Below are 13,405 nucleotides of genomic sequence, written 5' to 3' on the forward strand. Positions count from 1 at the left end.
AACCTCATTGGTTCATCTATTCACTAGAGTCAATGTTTGTGTACAGTTTGAAGAAACTCCCTTAAATGCTTTTTTATTACCCACACCGATAAAATCGGCAGGGGGTTATGTAAAGGGTTCCGTATCTTTGTTTGTTCGTTTGTTCGTTTGTTTGTATGTGTACACGATAACTCGAGAACGGAACGTCGGATCTTTACCAAACTCTCAGGGAATATTGGGATAGTGACAGGGAAGAATCGATTAGATTTTGGTGATGATCCGCGCACCCGTTCATTTTTTCTCGGACTTCGAAATTGTGAACACATAGTAATCAATGGGAGCGTAAGTTCCTCAGTGGCGTTGCTTAGGCGTGGGTCTGCTGCCTCAGACGGCTATTCTAGTTTAAAATATCCATTCACAAGCAAGGGCTGAACATGAGGCCTAAAGGCCCTGACCTTTCAGCTTTGACCTCCAAATTCTAATCAGTACATTCATGATCCTTAGTGAACATTTTCACAAAGGTTGAAGAAAATCCTTCTGAAAAGTTTACCAAAAAATGGCCCGGAGAGACAAGAGACAACCCAAAAGCTTAACCCTTTAAAGCCTGGTACCTCTAATAAAAGCTAGTAATGTCTCATTTTTTGGAACTGAGATGTTAATATAACCTTCTTCTAAAATCCCCCCAAATTGCCGTAGAATTTCACAACTATATTTGCATCACATTTTATTATTAGGCATTTCTTGCAACTCATAATCTACTGGAGGGCATTCTTATAATTTATCTGATTGTATACAGAAGGTTTTTAAGGAAATTGTTAATCATGTTGATACAACAGAGGTCTCATAAAATTGCATATCAAATATGATACTATAGGCTTTAAAGGGTTAATGCTTCTGACCTCAGCTACAGCTAGCACAGAAGCATAAAAAGACCTATGTGAGGGTGCTTGTCACAGTTTTTCCTGTTGTCCAAAAAACTCTTCAATTCTTACATGTCTTAAATCCACTAGATAGCCTTAAAAAGGGGATTAAAAGAACTGAAGTGTACAGTCTTTGTTATGGTGACCACAACTTTGATAGTTTATAATTCACTATGGCAAATCTGTCTCTTTCACAGAAGGTGAAACACTACAGTGTATACACTGGCCAGTTGATTCAGAAAATACAGACCATACCCAGGGTATGCTTTAATTAATTCAGAAGCCTCAGGCAAAGTGCTATGTGATGCCCTTCATCATTTTGCTTCAGTGGGGAAAAATATTTTGAAGCATCTTTTTCATTTACAGAATCATATAACCACATAGATAGAGGATATCACCAAATGTGAGCAGGTGTAACGTCTTTTACGTCTTTAGTCTTTTAGTCCACATCTCAGTAGTTTAACAAACAAGATATCACTTACAGAAATAAACAATGCACCCTACAGGTAGTATCAGATCTCCTGCTACAAATCAGGATTTTTTTTGACTACTATCAGTATGGTGTCTGACTCTGCCTCTTTCCTGCCATTGTGGCACGTTGGGTTTTGTTTTGTTTTTTTTACATTGCACATTATAAACTCAGTAATTGACTTTTCACTACCTGTAATCTACAGGTGCATCTTAAAAAAATTACAATATAATGAAAAAGATTGATTTTTCCTGTGATATAATTCAAAAAGTGAAAGTTCCATATACTCTACATTCATCTCATACAAAGCAACATTTTAAAACTTTTTTGCTTTAATGTTGATTATGGCTCACAAAAATTTAAACTCAACTTTCTCAAAATATTTGAATATATCAAAACATCAGTCCAAAAAAAGGATTTATAATACAGAAATATTGACCTTCTGGAAAATTATGCTCACTTGCGCTCTCAGTAATTGGTTGGAGCTTGTTTTGCACCAACCATAGAATCTGTGCGACATGTTATAGAGACAACCAGTCTGTGGCACTGCTGAGGTGTCATGAAGCCCAGGATGCTCTGTTAACAGCCTTCAGCTTGTCTGTATTGTTGAGTCTGGTGTCTCTCACCCTCCTCTTAGCAATATCCAGAGATTCTCTGTGGGGTTCAGGTCAGACCAGTTGGCTGGCAAATCAAACACAGTAATACCATGGCCAGCAAACCAGTTTCTGGTAGTTTTGGCTTTTCCTCCTTCTCAGCAGATGGAAGCATGAAGTGCTCTAAATTCTCCTGGTAGATGGCAGACAGCGTTGATGCTGGACTTGATAAAGCACAGTGGGCCAACAGCAGCAGATGACATGACTGTGGGAACTAAAAAATACTAGACTTGAAGCACCTTGGATTCTGCACCTCTCAGATCTTCCTCCAGACGCTGGGACCTTGATTTCTAAATAAAAGAAAACATTTACTTTCATCTGAAAACAGTACTTTGATTAACCACTGATCAACTGTACAATTCTTTTTCTCCTTAGCCAAGTTGAGAAGCTCATAACGTTGTCTGTGGTTCAGGATTGGCTCGACACTAAGAACATAACACTTATGGCCCATCTCCTGGACTTGTCTGTGTCTGGTGGCTCTTGATCCACTGACTCCAGCCTTAGTCCACTCCTTGTGAAGCTCATCTCTGTTGCTTGCAGATCTGTTCTTACTACACATTTTCTTGTCAGTCAACTTTCCATGAATATGCTTCGATACAGCCTCTGAGAACAGCAGTGACCTTCTGTGGCTTACTCTCCATGTGGAGGAGGACAGCGATTGTCTTCTGGACATTTGTCAAGTCAGCTGTCTTTCTCTTGATGGCAGTTGTGTGAGCTGATCCCAAATGAGGGAATGAAGGCTCAGAAAACCTTTGCAAATTGAACTTTTCTACAATGTTGTAATATTTTGAGATAGTGAATTTTTGATTTTCATGAGTCGTAAGCAGTAATCGTCAAGATTAAAACAAAAAAAAAATCCTTGAAATTTTTCTATTTGCATGATTGATTGATTGATTGATTGATTGATTGTACTTTGTTTATGTGTCATGCACAAAAAGTGCCCAACCCCTCATGGGTTTATAAGACACCAAAAATACAATTGCAGTGTTTTACAAAAAAAAATGCATGATATTAATCTAGAACATATGGAAGTTTTACTTTTGAATTAAATCACAGGAAAACATACCTAAACATTTTCATGATCAAATTTTGATGTACCTGTTTATGCAATTTTTGTGCTATAATGTTGAATAACTGCTTTTTCTCTGTTTTGTTGATGTTTTATGATTTTTCTTGTTGTTTCTTGTTTAGAGTTCTAGTTATATATTGCATTGCACTTTGGGACCTTGATCTGTGAAAGGTGCTTTACCAAATTAAGTTTATTTACTTACTATGTGTGACAAAGCAACTGAGTAATTAACTGGAAATTTTCAGGAGCAAATGTTTGAAAACAGCTTTAGATGTTCTGTACTTTTGGATATTTTTGGATGATATTCCCATCACTACCAGGAATTATTTGCTTGTCATCCTCCCTGAAGCGTGAGTCATTTTATTACTTTGCTAACATTCTTATTCTTGTTTTCCTCCTCAGCTGGAAAACCTCATGCTGGACAAAGACGGACACATAAAGATCACAGACTTTGGCTTGTGTAAAGAGGGGATCAAAGATGGCGCCACCATGAAAACTTTCTGCGGGACACCGGAGTATCTCGCTCCTGAGGTAGCCAATCTACCTGAAGTATTAGCTTTACCCTAACTTGAAACAAAGTCACATATGAAGACATTAAGTTTGATACATTGTGACTTAAGAAGCAAAAGAGGAATTATTTGGATCATAGTGGTATCAAGAAGAGCAAAATGTTGAGCCCAAATTCAGCATTAGTCCTATCATCATGTCATGAGCAGATTCCAAACAAACTGCAGCGTGTGTTGTCGAGCTTCAATGGATGAGAAGCATGCAGAAGAAACAGCAGCTGTCCTGAATGCCTTTCAAATATCCAGCTGAAGTCTGAGAGTAAATGAGTGTGCCATGTGCCCAGGGTAGAGCGGCTTGCTCCCATGTTTGCTGTGTGGGGAGGGGTGTGGCTACTCCCTATTGCGTGCAGGTATGACAAGTGTTTGAGTGGGCTGTGAAACCCGATATTGCATTGTGAGTGAAGGCGCTGTGTGCGTGTGAGTAAGCATATGAGCGTTTGCACTCGCCTGTTGCCGTAAAAATGTTTTCCAGGAGAAGGGTGTCCGTGTTGACACAGTTGCTGTTTCGTTGTTTTTAGCCCCCATTTGGAATTTTCTGGTGGTGGGAGGCGGAGGATTAGGAGGAGGGGGGAAAAGCTGGCAGCACTTCAGGAAACGTGAGCTTCCGCCTCTGGATTAAAAAGAGACCACATTAGTTGAAACTTTTGTGTGGCACAAGAGGAGCCACAGCAGAATACCTGGACAGTCTCATGAGTGCATGTACAGTTTTTTTTAATAAGAGGGACTGAATTTGCTTCTGTAGGTGCTAGAATGTGAATATTTACTCCCTCACACCTGGACAAACATGAAAATATTTCCCGTACGTCTATAAACGTTTTTTTTTTTTTTTTTTTTTTTTTTTTTCTTTTTAATACATTCCTCAGACTTCCCCACCTGTCCATCTTTAACTCCGTCTGGCCCACTTTGTTCCTCCACTGAGCAGCACAGTCTATATGACAGCTCCAGCTTCTGCAGCGGAGAGTAGGGAGACATCAGGGGGCATTGCCATGGCAACCGGGTCGCTGGCGACCGTCTCTATGGAGTGCGGGCCAGGCAGTGTTACAGGTTGTTCTGCAGTAAACAATGACCTTGTTGTGTGTGCTGCACAGGAATGCTGTAACGTCTGGGAATATTCCACCCAGAGCAGGAGGGCGAGTGAGAGAGAAAGGGAGAGGGAGAGAAAAAAATACCTGACTAGTTTGTCTCAGGAAAAAGATTGGACTAAATCCCTCTGTCACCTTTATTTAACTGTTAAAAATAGAAAATTATTATTGGCTACGCTTTGAGTGAAAACCTACTAAGAAAAATGTGACTGAATGTGATCAGGATTTGGAAGATAAATGTCTGCTAGAGCTGAAATTTATGACCAAAAAAAGTTTAGCAGAGTTCCAGTGCAGCAGCAAGTGTTTTGCTTTCCTCCGCTCTCACCTCCCCCTGCCTCTGCTCCTTTGGGGCAGTGTAACAGTATTAGTTTTGGGGCTGGGGCCCAGGCAGTCCTGGTTACGTATATGAGGGATGAGCTTGGCTCCTGCGCTCCTGGCAGCTTCACAGCTGTGGTGCTCTTCTACATATATGGGGCAGCTGCGGGCCCAGCTGTCGCACGGTGTGAATCACACGACAGCAGCGCTGGAAATAGAGACGGCCCAGTAATCCTAGCCCCACGCCGGCTTCACGTTACTCCCTCCTGCCCTCCCAGTCCTCCTCCTCGATGCTCACTGCTCACCGCAGCGCCAGGCCGAGTGCCCACAGACACATGCTCGGCTGCTTGTGCGTGCACACACACATACACAGCCCTTTTACGGACACATCCTTCCATCTGTTTTCCAGGACCCCCTCTCTCATCTTGTGCGCTGTTGTGTCCATATCTAATTCTATTAATCTGCCCACGTCTTTTTACCTCAGGTTCTATTCTTAGGTCTGAATTACCGAGCATCACCCTGCTTGAGGTTTAAGAGAACAGACTGTTCTCATTGTCTTGATTTCACCTTCAACATCCGCCTGGCGAGGTAGAATCCAGTACATGTCCCCAGAGACCTTGGAACAACTCTGCTCAGCAGCACATTAGTCATGCAACAGGTTGGCTGTTCAGTAAGCACAACACTGGAGGAGTTTGTCTCGTTAAGATCTGTGGTGAAAGACATCCTATGGAAATAAAAAGACTTCTTATTTAACTCTGCTTGTGTTCATTAAGGGGTTTGTTTGTACGGCTGCTCTACGTTTGTGGCCCCACATTTGCTTATTTAAGCGATACACACCTCTGCAGCTTGTTGATCTGGACGTGTGTTTGTGTATGTGTGGAAGGCACTGTGCTGATTAAATATGCAGGGCTCCAGGGGAAACTCTATCTTCGCTCCTAATGTGAGATGTGAGTCAGTGTTGGCTGGGGCGCCCTCAGAAGGCCCAGACCGGGGGGAGAGCAGGTGATTTGGTTTGGGGGTCGGGTGATAGAGGGGCCTAAAGAGCTGCTGTCTTCACAGCTTTCAGATGTTTAAAAACAAACTTCCAAAGGTGCAAAGCCATTAAAGCCAACTTTTGGTTTGGCTCTTCTGTCATTAAAGAAAGTTAATGTGTTTATTTACTATATAATACACAGTAGTGCTGTCCTGTGAATGACTACATCCTAAAATAGCCCATAAGCATCCAAACAGCTGCTTTAACTGAACTTTTAACCCCTCTTTTTTCTAAAGGTGCTAGAAGACAATGACTATGGACGTGCTGTGGACTGGTGGGGTCTGGGGGTGGTCATGTATGAGATGATGTGCGGCAGACTGCCTTTCTACAACCAGGACCATGAGAAGCTGTTCGAGCTCATCCTTATGGAGGACATCCGCTTTCCTCGCACACTCGGCCCTGAGGCACGCTCACTGCTTTCAGGCTTGCTCAAGAAAGACCCAATGCAGAGGTAAACATACTCTTAATACCAGGGGTGTCCAACTCAGTCATAGCAAGGGCTGGATTCTGAATTTAGGTCTAACCCAAGGGCCTAACAGGATCAACAATTAACAATAAACTGTCAACCTCATTTTCATTAGCAATAAATTATGGGCTTAAGGCGCAAGATCTGAGATTAAAAAGTCAAACTTAACTGTTCAAAAGGTCAAAACACAAAATTAGATGTCAAAATGATGTTTTTAAAAGGCAAATATATAAATAGAATGTCACAATCATGTTTTAAAGGTCAAATATGAGTTCAATTCTTTTTAATTTTGAGTCTAAACGTTAAAATATGGGATTAAAAGTCAATGGTATGAGTTGAAAATGTCAAAGTATGACTGAGAAGTTGAAATTGTGAGTCTAAAAGGTCAAAATATGACATCAAAATCATAACTTTGTCATAATTATGAGATGCAAAATTGAAAATATAAATTGAAAACACAAATTAATGCCCCTCTAACATTCCTGACTTTTTATCCAATTATTTATACTCTAATATTTCCAAAACTTTATGATTTAACTAGGATATTTTAAATCATCAAGGTTAAGTTTACATTTTTATACTGTCGACCTGTTGGCCAGTTAATAAAAAATATGATAGATTTTGCAGGCCGGGTGTAACTGTACCACAGGCCGTATTTTGCCCCCAGGCCTTGAGTTTGACACCCCTGCTTTATATCTTTAAGTGGCTGTAAGCTCATTAGCAGCACTCCTATTAGTCAAATTTGTCTGTTCTGACTTGTCTATTTTGTATTTGCCCTCCAGGTTAGGTGGTGGGCCTAACGATGCCAAGGAAATCATGCAGCACAAGTTCTTTGCAGGAATTGAATGGCAAGATGTCTATGAGAAGAAGGTGAATTTCTTAAATATTCGTGTTTCTTTCTTCCTCCTTTTTTTCACGACTTGCGTCACTGAAATGGCTCTAGTCTCAGGTAAGCGTAACTCCCCCAGTGAGCAATGAAAGTGACGTCATCCTCAGCGCCACCATCGACAAACCATGCAGCTTGTCATCAGCAGGACAACTGTTATTAAACTGACTGACGGCGCTGATGTGCTGATATGTTTGTGCCTCTGCTCCTCTCCAACAGCTGGTCCCGCCGTTTAAGCCCCAAGTTACCTCGGAGACAGACACACGATATTTTGACGAGGAGTTCACAGCACAGACCATCACCATTACACCACCCGGACAAGGTAGCACCAAACCACAGACAGCCACCCAAGCAGAACACTTAATACAATTTATATGGTGTTACACAACACAGGATCGTCAGACGGTTCCTTAATTTGGAGCTTTAGGAGTTAGCTATGTTTTAATGTGATGCAGTCACTGATGAGGGCTGCTGAGAAAAGATGAATCATTATCTAACTTTCATAATAAACTTCTTTGGTGTTTATTTTAAAGAGAAAAACTTTTTTTATGTCTTAGCACATGAAAAAAACATATTCTTCATTGATTACTTAACAAGTCATCCTACAAACAAGGTGAAAGGCCTAAAATGACTGTAACTTTTATTTTTCTGTTATTTTATTAAAATTCAAGTTCTCATGCTTATATGTTTTCTTGGAGCGAGACTTGAGTATTTTCTGGGGAGCTCACAAATATGAGTAAAGAAACCATTCTGCTTGTGTCCAGAGCTCTCCTGAGAGGAGTCTCCCCTCTTCTGGAGAGCCAGTGTCATTAAACAGTCCTTTAATCATAATGACAACAGACAGTTTATTAGTCTATAGACATTAGACAGTTGGAAAATATTCAGATAATGTAAAACAAACAAGAATTTGATGCTAGGCAATACATTTTTCACTTTTTTCCTTTACACCATATACAAGTATGGTCTGAAATTTTGTTTCACCTAGGACTGAGAACCTAGAACGCATTCAGCCAAATTTTGTCACCCAGATTACCCTCAATTTTCCAAAATAGCCTGGTGACAGACTGCATCTCTCAGACGCCAATTTGATGACTGTCATGTAGAAAAATTAACTTCATCTGTCCAGTGCCTATAAAAAATATTTATTCCAGGGCGCAGGTGGCCTAGTGGTTAAAGGTGCGCCCCATGTACGCAGACAGCCCGGGTTTGAATCTAGCCTGAGGTCCTTTACCACATGTCTCTTCCCCACTCTCGTCCCTGTTTCTAACTCTATCCACTGTCCTCATCTATCACATGAGGGCACAAAAATGCCCAAAATAAATCTTTAAAAACAAATTAATTCCCTTTTGATGTTTTCTCTTTTATTGTGTTTACGAATCAATCATGGTCAATATAATTTGTCTTTTTTGACCAAAAATTTTGAAAACCAAACTCTTTAATGTCAAAGTGAAACAGTGTAATGTCATCTGTAGGATTAGTAACTGCGTAAGTATTAACCACCTAATTTAAAAGAGGTCCAGCCAAGTTGTACTAACAGTCTCACAGTTAGTGAAATGGGGCTCACCTGAGTGCAGTGAATATATCTCAAGTGACTGTTTTATAAAGACACCTCTGTCCAGAAGGTTCAGTCACTGGTTAATCAGTATTTCTGGCTAGTCATGGGATGGGTACAAAAAATTCCAATGCACTGAAAATCCTCGGGGTTCAGTCAAATCCATCATCAAGACATGGAAGGAATATGGCACGTGCAAATCTGCCTAGATCAGGCCGTCCTCATAAACTGAGAGACCATGCAAGAAAGAGACTAGTGAACAAAAGCCACCAATGGCTACTCTGAAGGAGTTACAGGCTTCAGCAGCTACAACCTTTGCTCGGCTTCTTTACCAGTCAAAGCTTTATGGGAGAGTGGCAAAGAGAAAGCCACTGTATTAGGAAACAGACTGAATCTCGACTAGAGACTTCATGGTCAAGTGACCAAAGTTCTTTGGTCTGATGAGACCAAAATGGCACTTTTTGGTAATCAGACAAGACGCTGTGTTTGGCAACCACCAAACACTGCACATCACCACAAACACATCATTCCCACCGTAAAGCTCAGTGGTGGCAGTATTATGCTGTGGGGATGCTTCTCAGCAGCTGGCCCTGGAAAGCTTGTAAAGGTAGAGGGTAAAATGAAAGTGGAAAAATCCTCACCTCAATCCAATAGAGAATTTGTGGCTGGACTTGAAAAGGCTGTTCATGCCTGATCCCCGTGCAACTTGATAGAGCTTGAGCACTTTTGCAAAGGAGAACAGAGTTTTAGTATCCAGATGTGTAAACCTGATTGAGACCACACAGACTCAGTGCTGCAGCCAAAGGTGCATCCACTAAATACTGACTTGAAGGGAGTTGATATTTATGCAGTCACTTTTTTTTAACCGCACATATTTTCATTCATTTGTCATTACTATGTAGAGATTTGTTTTCACTTTGACGTTAAAGACATTTTTTATTTCTTTATTTTGACAAAAAAAGACAAATATATTTACCATGATTGATTTATAAAATCAGTAAAAGGGTAAAATATCCAAGGGGGATGAATACAATGATATGTATTTTAGATGGAACATGTAGTTTATCATACATTTTTTCCATTAAAAATGACTTTCTGTGTACATTAACAGGTTTTATAAGTTGCACAAAACCTAAGCAGACTTTTCTCCTTTTTCGTCAGATGACAGTATGGAATCCTTCGATAGCGAGCGGAGACCCCACTTCCCCCAGTTTTCCTACTCTGCCAGTGGAACGGCCTGAAACGACTCTGACACATTTCTCTGGCCCCCTTCACCCCACCCGACTGCACTCTCAAAAAGACCAGGGGACCTCAGCCTTGTCCTCTCTGCAATGTCTGCTGTTGGATGCTGTTGGTGGATGTAACATTTACAGTCTGCAAGTTGTGTTTTATTCCAGGAAGAAGGAAATTGAAAACAAAGATAGCTGTGGTTGTTTGGTGAGGCCTTTGAAGACTGACCACACTGAGTTAACACTACTCTGCATTTCCTGGTTGTTATGTCGTATACTGAGCAGGCATCCATACTCCATAATGAACAGGATAATACAGTATTTGTTATACACAGATGAGGCCACTGATGTCAATTCTGAAAAGGGCCATTTTTGTACTAAAATACAACTGAAACTGAATATCAATCATTTCAAATAGAAAACAGGCAGGCTGTGGACCAAAACCATTGTGAGCAGTAAGTGTGTTTGTTGAGTGGGTAATGAATCTGTTTCTCTTGAAGATTCCCGAACAATTCAGAAAACTAGAATTTAAAGTGAATGTACCGTATCAAATAAAGTCAATCTTTCTGCATATGCATGTGGCTGATTCTCCTAAGGACTGAAATCTTCTGGAGATAATTTTTAACACTTTTCTACTTCCCTAATGCAAAACTGACACCAATTCAATCTTTTATCCTCATTCTCTACTTTGATGAGTCTGATAAATCAATTGTGCAATTGTGAGGAAAGAATGCAGAGTAGTTAATCATTAAGGTAAAGACTCTCCTGCTTCTTTTCTCTGTACTGTTTGCACATCAGAGTCACTGAGAAACCCCCCGGTTTTCTGGTCAGGATCATAAAATCCTCCCCTCCTCCCCCCAAGTAAGTGCTTATAGCTCCTGATGCCTTCCTCTGGATGCTGCAGACTCCTCCTTGTTTCTCTCTTCTTTCTTATCGGGTTTTTCCTCCATGTACAGTTCAGTATTGGGTGTTTTTTTCCCCACCCAGTGCATTCACTGCAGCCTCAATGAGGTCACTTAAACATGATTCACTTCTTTAGGAATACAAACAAAGTAGGCTTCAGGGGAAAAGTCATCCTTTATTTGTTACTTTGAGTTATTTATACAAGACCAGCATTGACTAAAATAAGTTTTACTGTGCCAATGATATGCACTTTGCTGTCCCAAAATGATTGTATTTGGACTTATTTGTACTTTAAGGTTGGTTAAGACTAAATTTTTTTGTAATGTAAATTCAAATGTGGAAACAAAAAAGATTTTTGTTTGAATGATAACTCCCCTTTTTACAGACAATAGAGATTCTTAAGAACTGAAGCTCTTATTTGAAAGTGTACTGAGAAGTTTCAAGCGCTTCAGTATTTTTCTAATGGCTGATAATCATTTGTCAAAAGTGCATCATACGTAAATGAATGTAATGGTTTTTATGATATTGTTTTCACTTCAATCTTTTTGTTCAGTTTTTGAATCTGATTGTTACTTATTTCCTATGCACGCTCACCTCTTTGCTGTCATCTGCTGAAAATAGGGAAATTCATTTTATACTTTTTATTTTTTAACTTTTTTGTACCTGCCCTCCCATATTCCTGAGACTGAGGACACCAGCTTTAGTAAACAAATAATATAAACTTTGTACACTGTTTTTACTTGTTTCTCTAAAATTGATGAAATAAAAGGTCTTAACAAAAATCTGCTTTGACTTGATTTTGAAGATGATGATAAACTTTTATCCTCACTCTAAGAGTGAAGGGCTGCACATGAAGAGTGTCCATACAGTTTGGAGTTAGTACAATCAGTATTCAGAAAGGTAAAGATTGTCCATCAACCAGGCGAGTTCTACTTGGGTTCACACGTGGACTTGAACCAGCGACCCTCCAGTCCTGAAGTCTCTACAGACTACAGACAGAGCTGTTGACACCTAATAATACAAGTAATGATTAATCCCATTGTATAGGGCACAAATGTAACAGCTGTTCACTTTAAATGGAGTGCACGAGACTCCCCAGCATTGTTAGAATATACCGTATGGTTTATTTTCAGATGTAGAGGGAAATTAAATATGACCTCTGAGGGCTGGGCATTACAGCTCTTTTTAGTGATCCAGGTCATTTGGCTGAGCTCACCAAGAGGGAGCCAGCTCCTTCATCTGTCAAATGGTTTTTCATCTAGGTACCAGTTTGGCTTCATTTGGCCAGCCAAATGTAGCAATTTCATGACATAAGAATGATATATGTATGACACAGCTGTTAAAAAACGATGTTACACCATCAAGCTACGCTAGCTTAGCAAATGTGATTAACTAGCCAGCAAGTGCAAGCTTTAGTTTTCAAAAAAATATATATAACTATATCACATAGAAGGTTACTTATTTACTGTGGTTTACTCCAGAAAGTGACATTTACATAAATTCTAGATTAATATCAAACAAAGTTAAATATTTCATGACTTTTTTGGTATTAATGGTGGTGATTAAAGCTTAAAGCTCAGGGCAAAGAAAAATCCACAATCTCAAAATATTAGAATCTCAAAAAACAACAACAAAAAGGTATTTATAATACAGAAATGCTGACCTTCTGTAAAAAATTTTTCATTTATCTACTCAGTAGTTAGTTTTAACTTCATTTTGTATGAATTACTGCATCTATACTACATGGCATGGAGTCAATCAGTCCCTGTCACTGCCGGTTGTTGTCCTCTAAGTCAACAGTCTTTCCAATGATTGTGGTTGTGTGTACTGAACCAAAATAAGAGAATAAAGGCTGCAGGAAACCTTTGCAAATTAGACTTATCCACACTATTCTTATGTTGTGAGCTATTAGCCGTAATCATCAAGACTGAAAGAAAAAATGTTTCATTTTATATGATCCTACAATACATATGGAAATTTTAACTTTCTGAAGTAAATACAGTAAAAAATGAACTTTTACTTGATATTCTAATTTTAACTATCATTGACAATAACTTGCAGTTTACCTGTCAGCAGCAACACTGATCATGTAGACAGACTAAAACACAAAAATATGTATTGTAAGCATGATACGTTGTTTTGTTTTGTTAAAACCAGGGTATAGACTGGTGAAATCCAGGACATATTTTGGGTTTATTAAAAATGAGCAAGTTAGGGAGCTTAAAATTGAGATGGTCCCAGCTGAACCAGGATGTGCGGTCGCCCTAAAATAACTACCTCAAT

General features: G+C 39.7%; 1 protein-coding gene across 4 annotated transcripts in view; it reads left to right on the forward strand.

Moving 5' to 3' along the window:
- akt1 (v-akt murine thymoma viral oncogene homolog 1) overlaps positions 1-11,887 on the forward strand; it is a 51,490-nt gene extending 39,603 nt beyond the window's left edge. For all 4 annotated transcript variants that reach the window (XM_041812514.1, XM_041812516.1, XM_041812513.1 and 1 more), the window contains exons 10-14: positions 3,493-3,621; positions 6,323-6,537; positions 7,335-7,422; positions 7,658-7,760; positions 10,152-11,887. In XM_041812514.1, the coding sequence (XP_041668448.1) occupies positions 3,493-3,621; positions 6,323-6,537; positions 7,335-7,422; positions 7,658-7,760; positions 10,152-10,231 (615 nt within the window). In that variant the 3' untranslated portion in view covers positions 10,232-11,887. The remainder of the gene's footprint in view (positions 1-3,492; positions 3,622-6,322; positions 6,538-7,334; positions 7,423-7,657; positions 7,761-10,151) is intronic.
- The last annotated feature ends 1,518 nt before the right edge of the window (positions 11,888-13,405 follow it).

Source organism: Cheilinus undulatus, linkage group 18, assembly GCF_018320785.1.
Source record: "Cheilinus undulatus linkage group 18, ASM1832078v1, whole genome shotgun sequence".
Classification (NCBI taxonomy): Eukaryota; Metazoa; Chordata; class Actinopteri; order Labriformes; family Labridae; genus Cheilinus; species Cheilinus undulatus.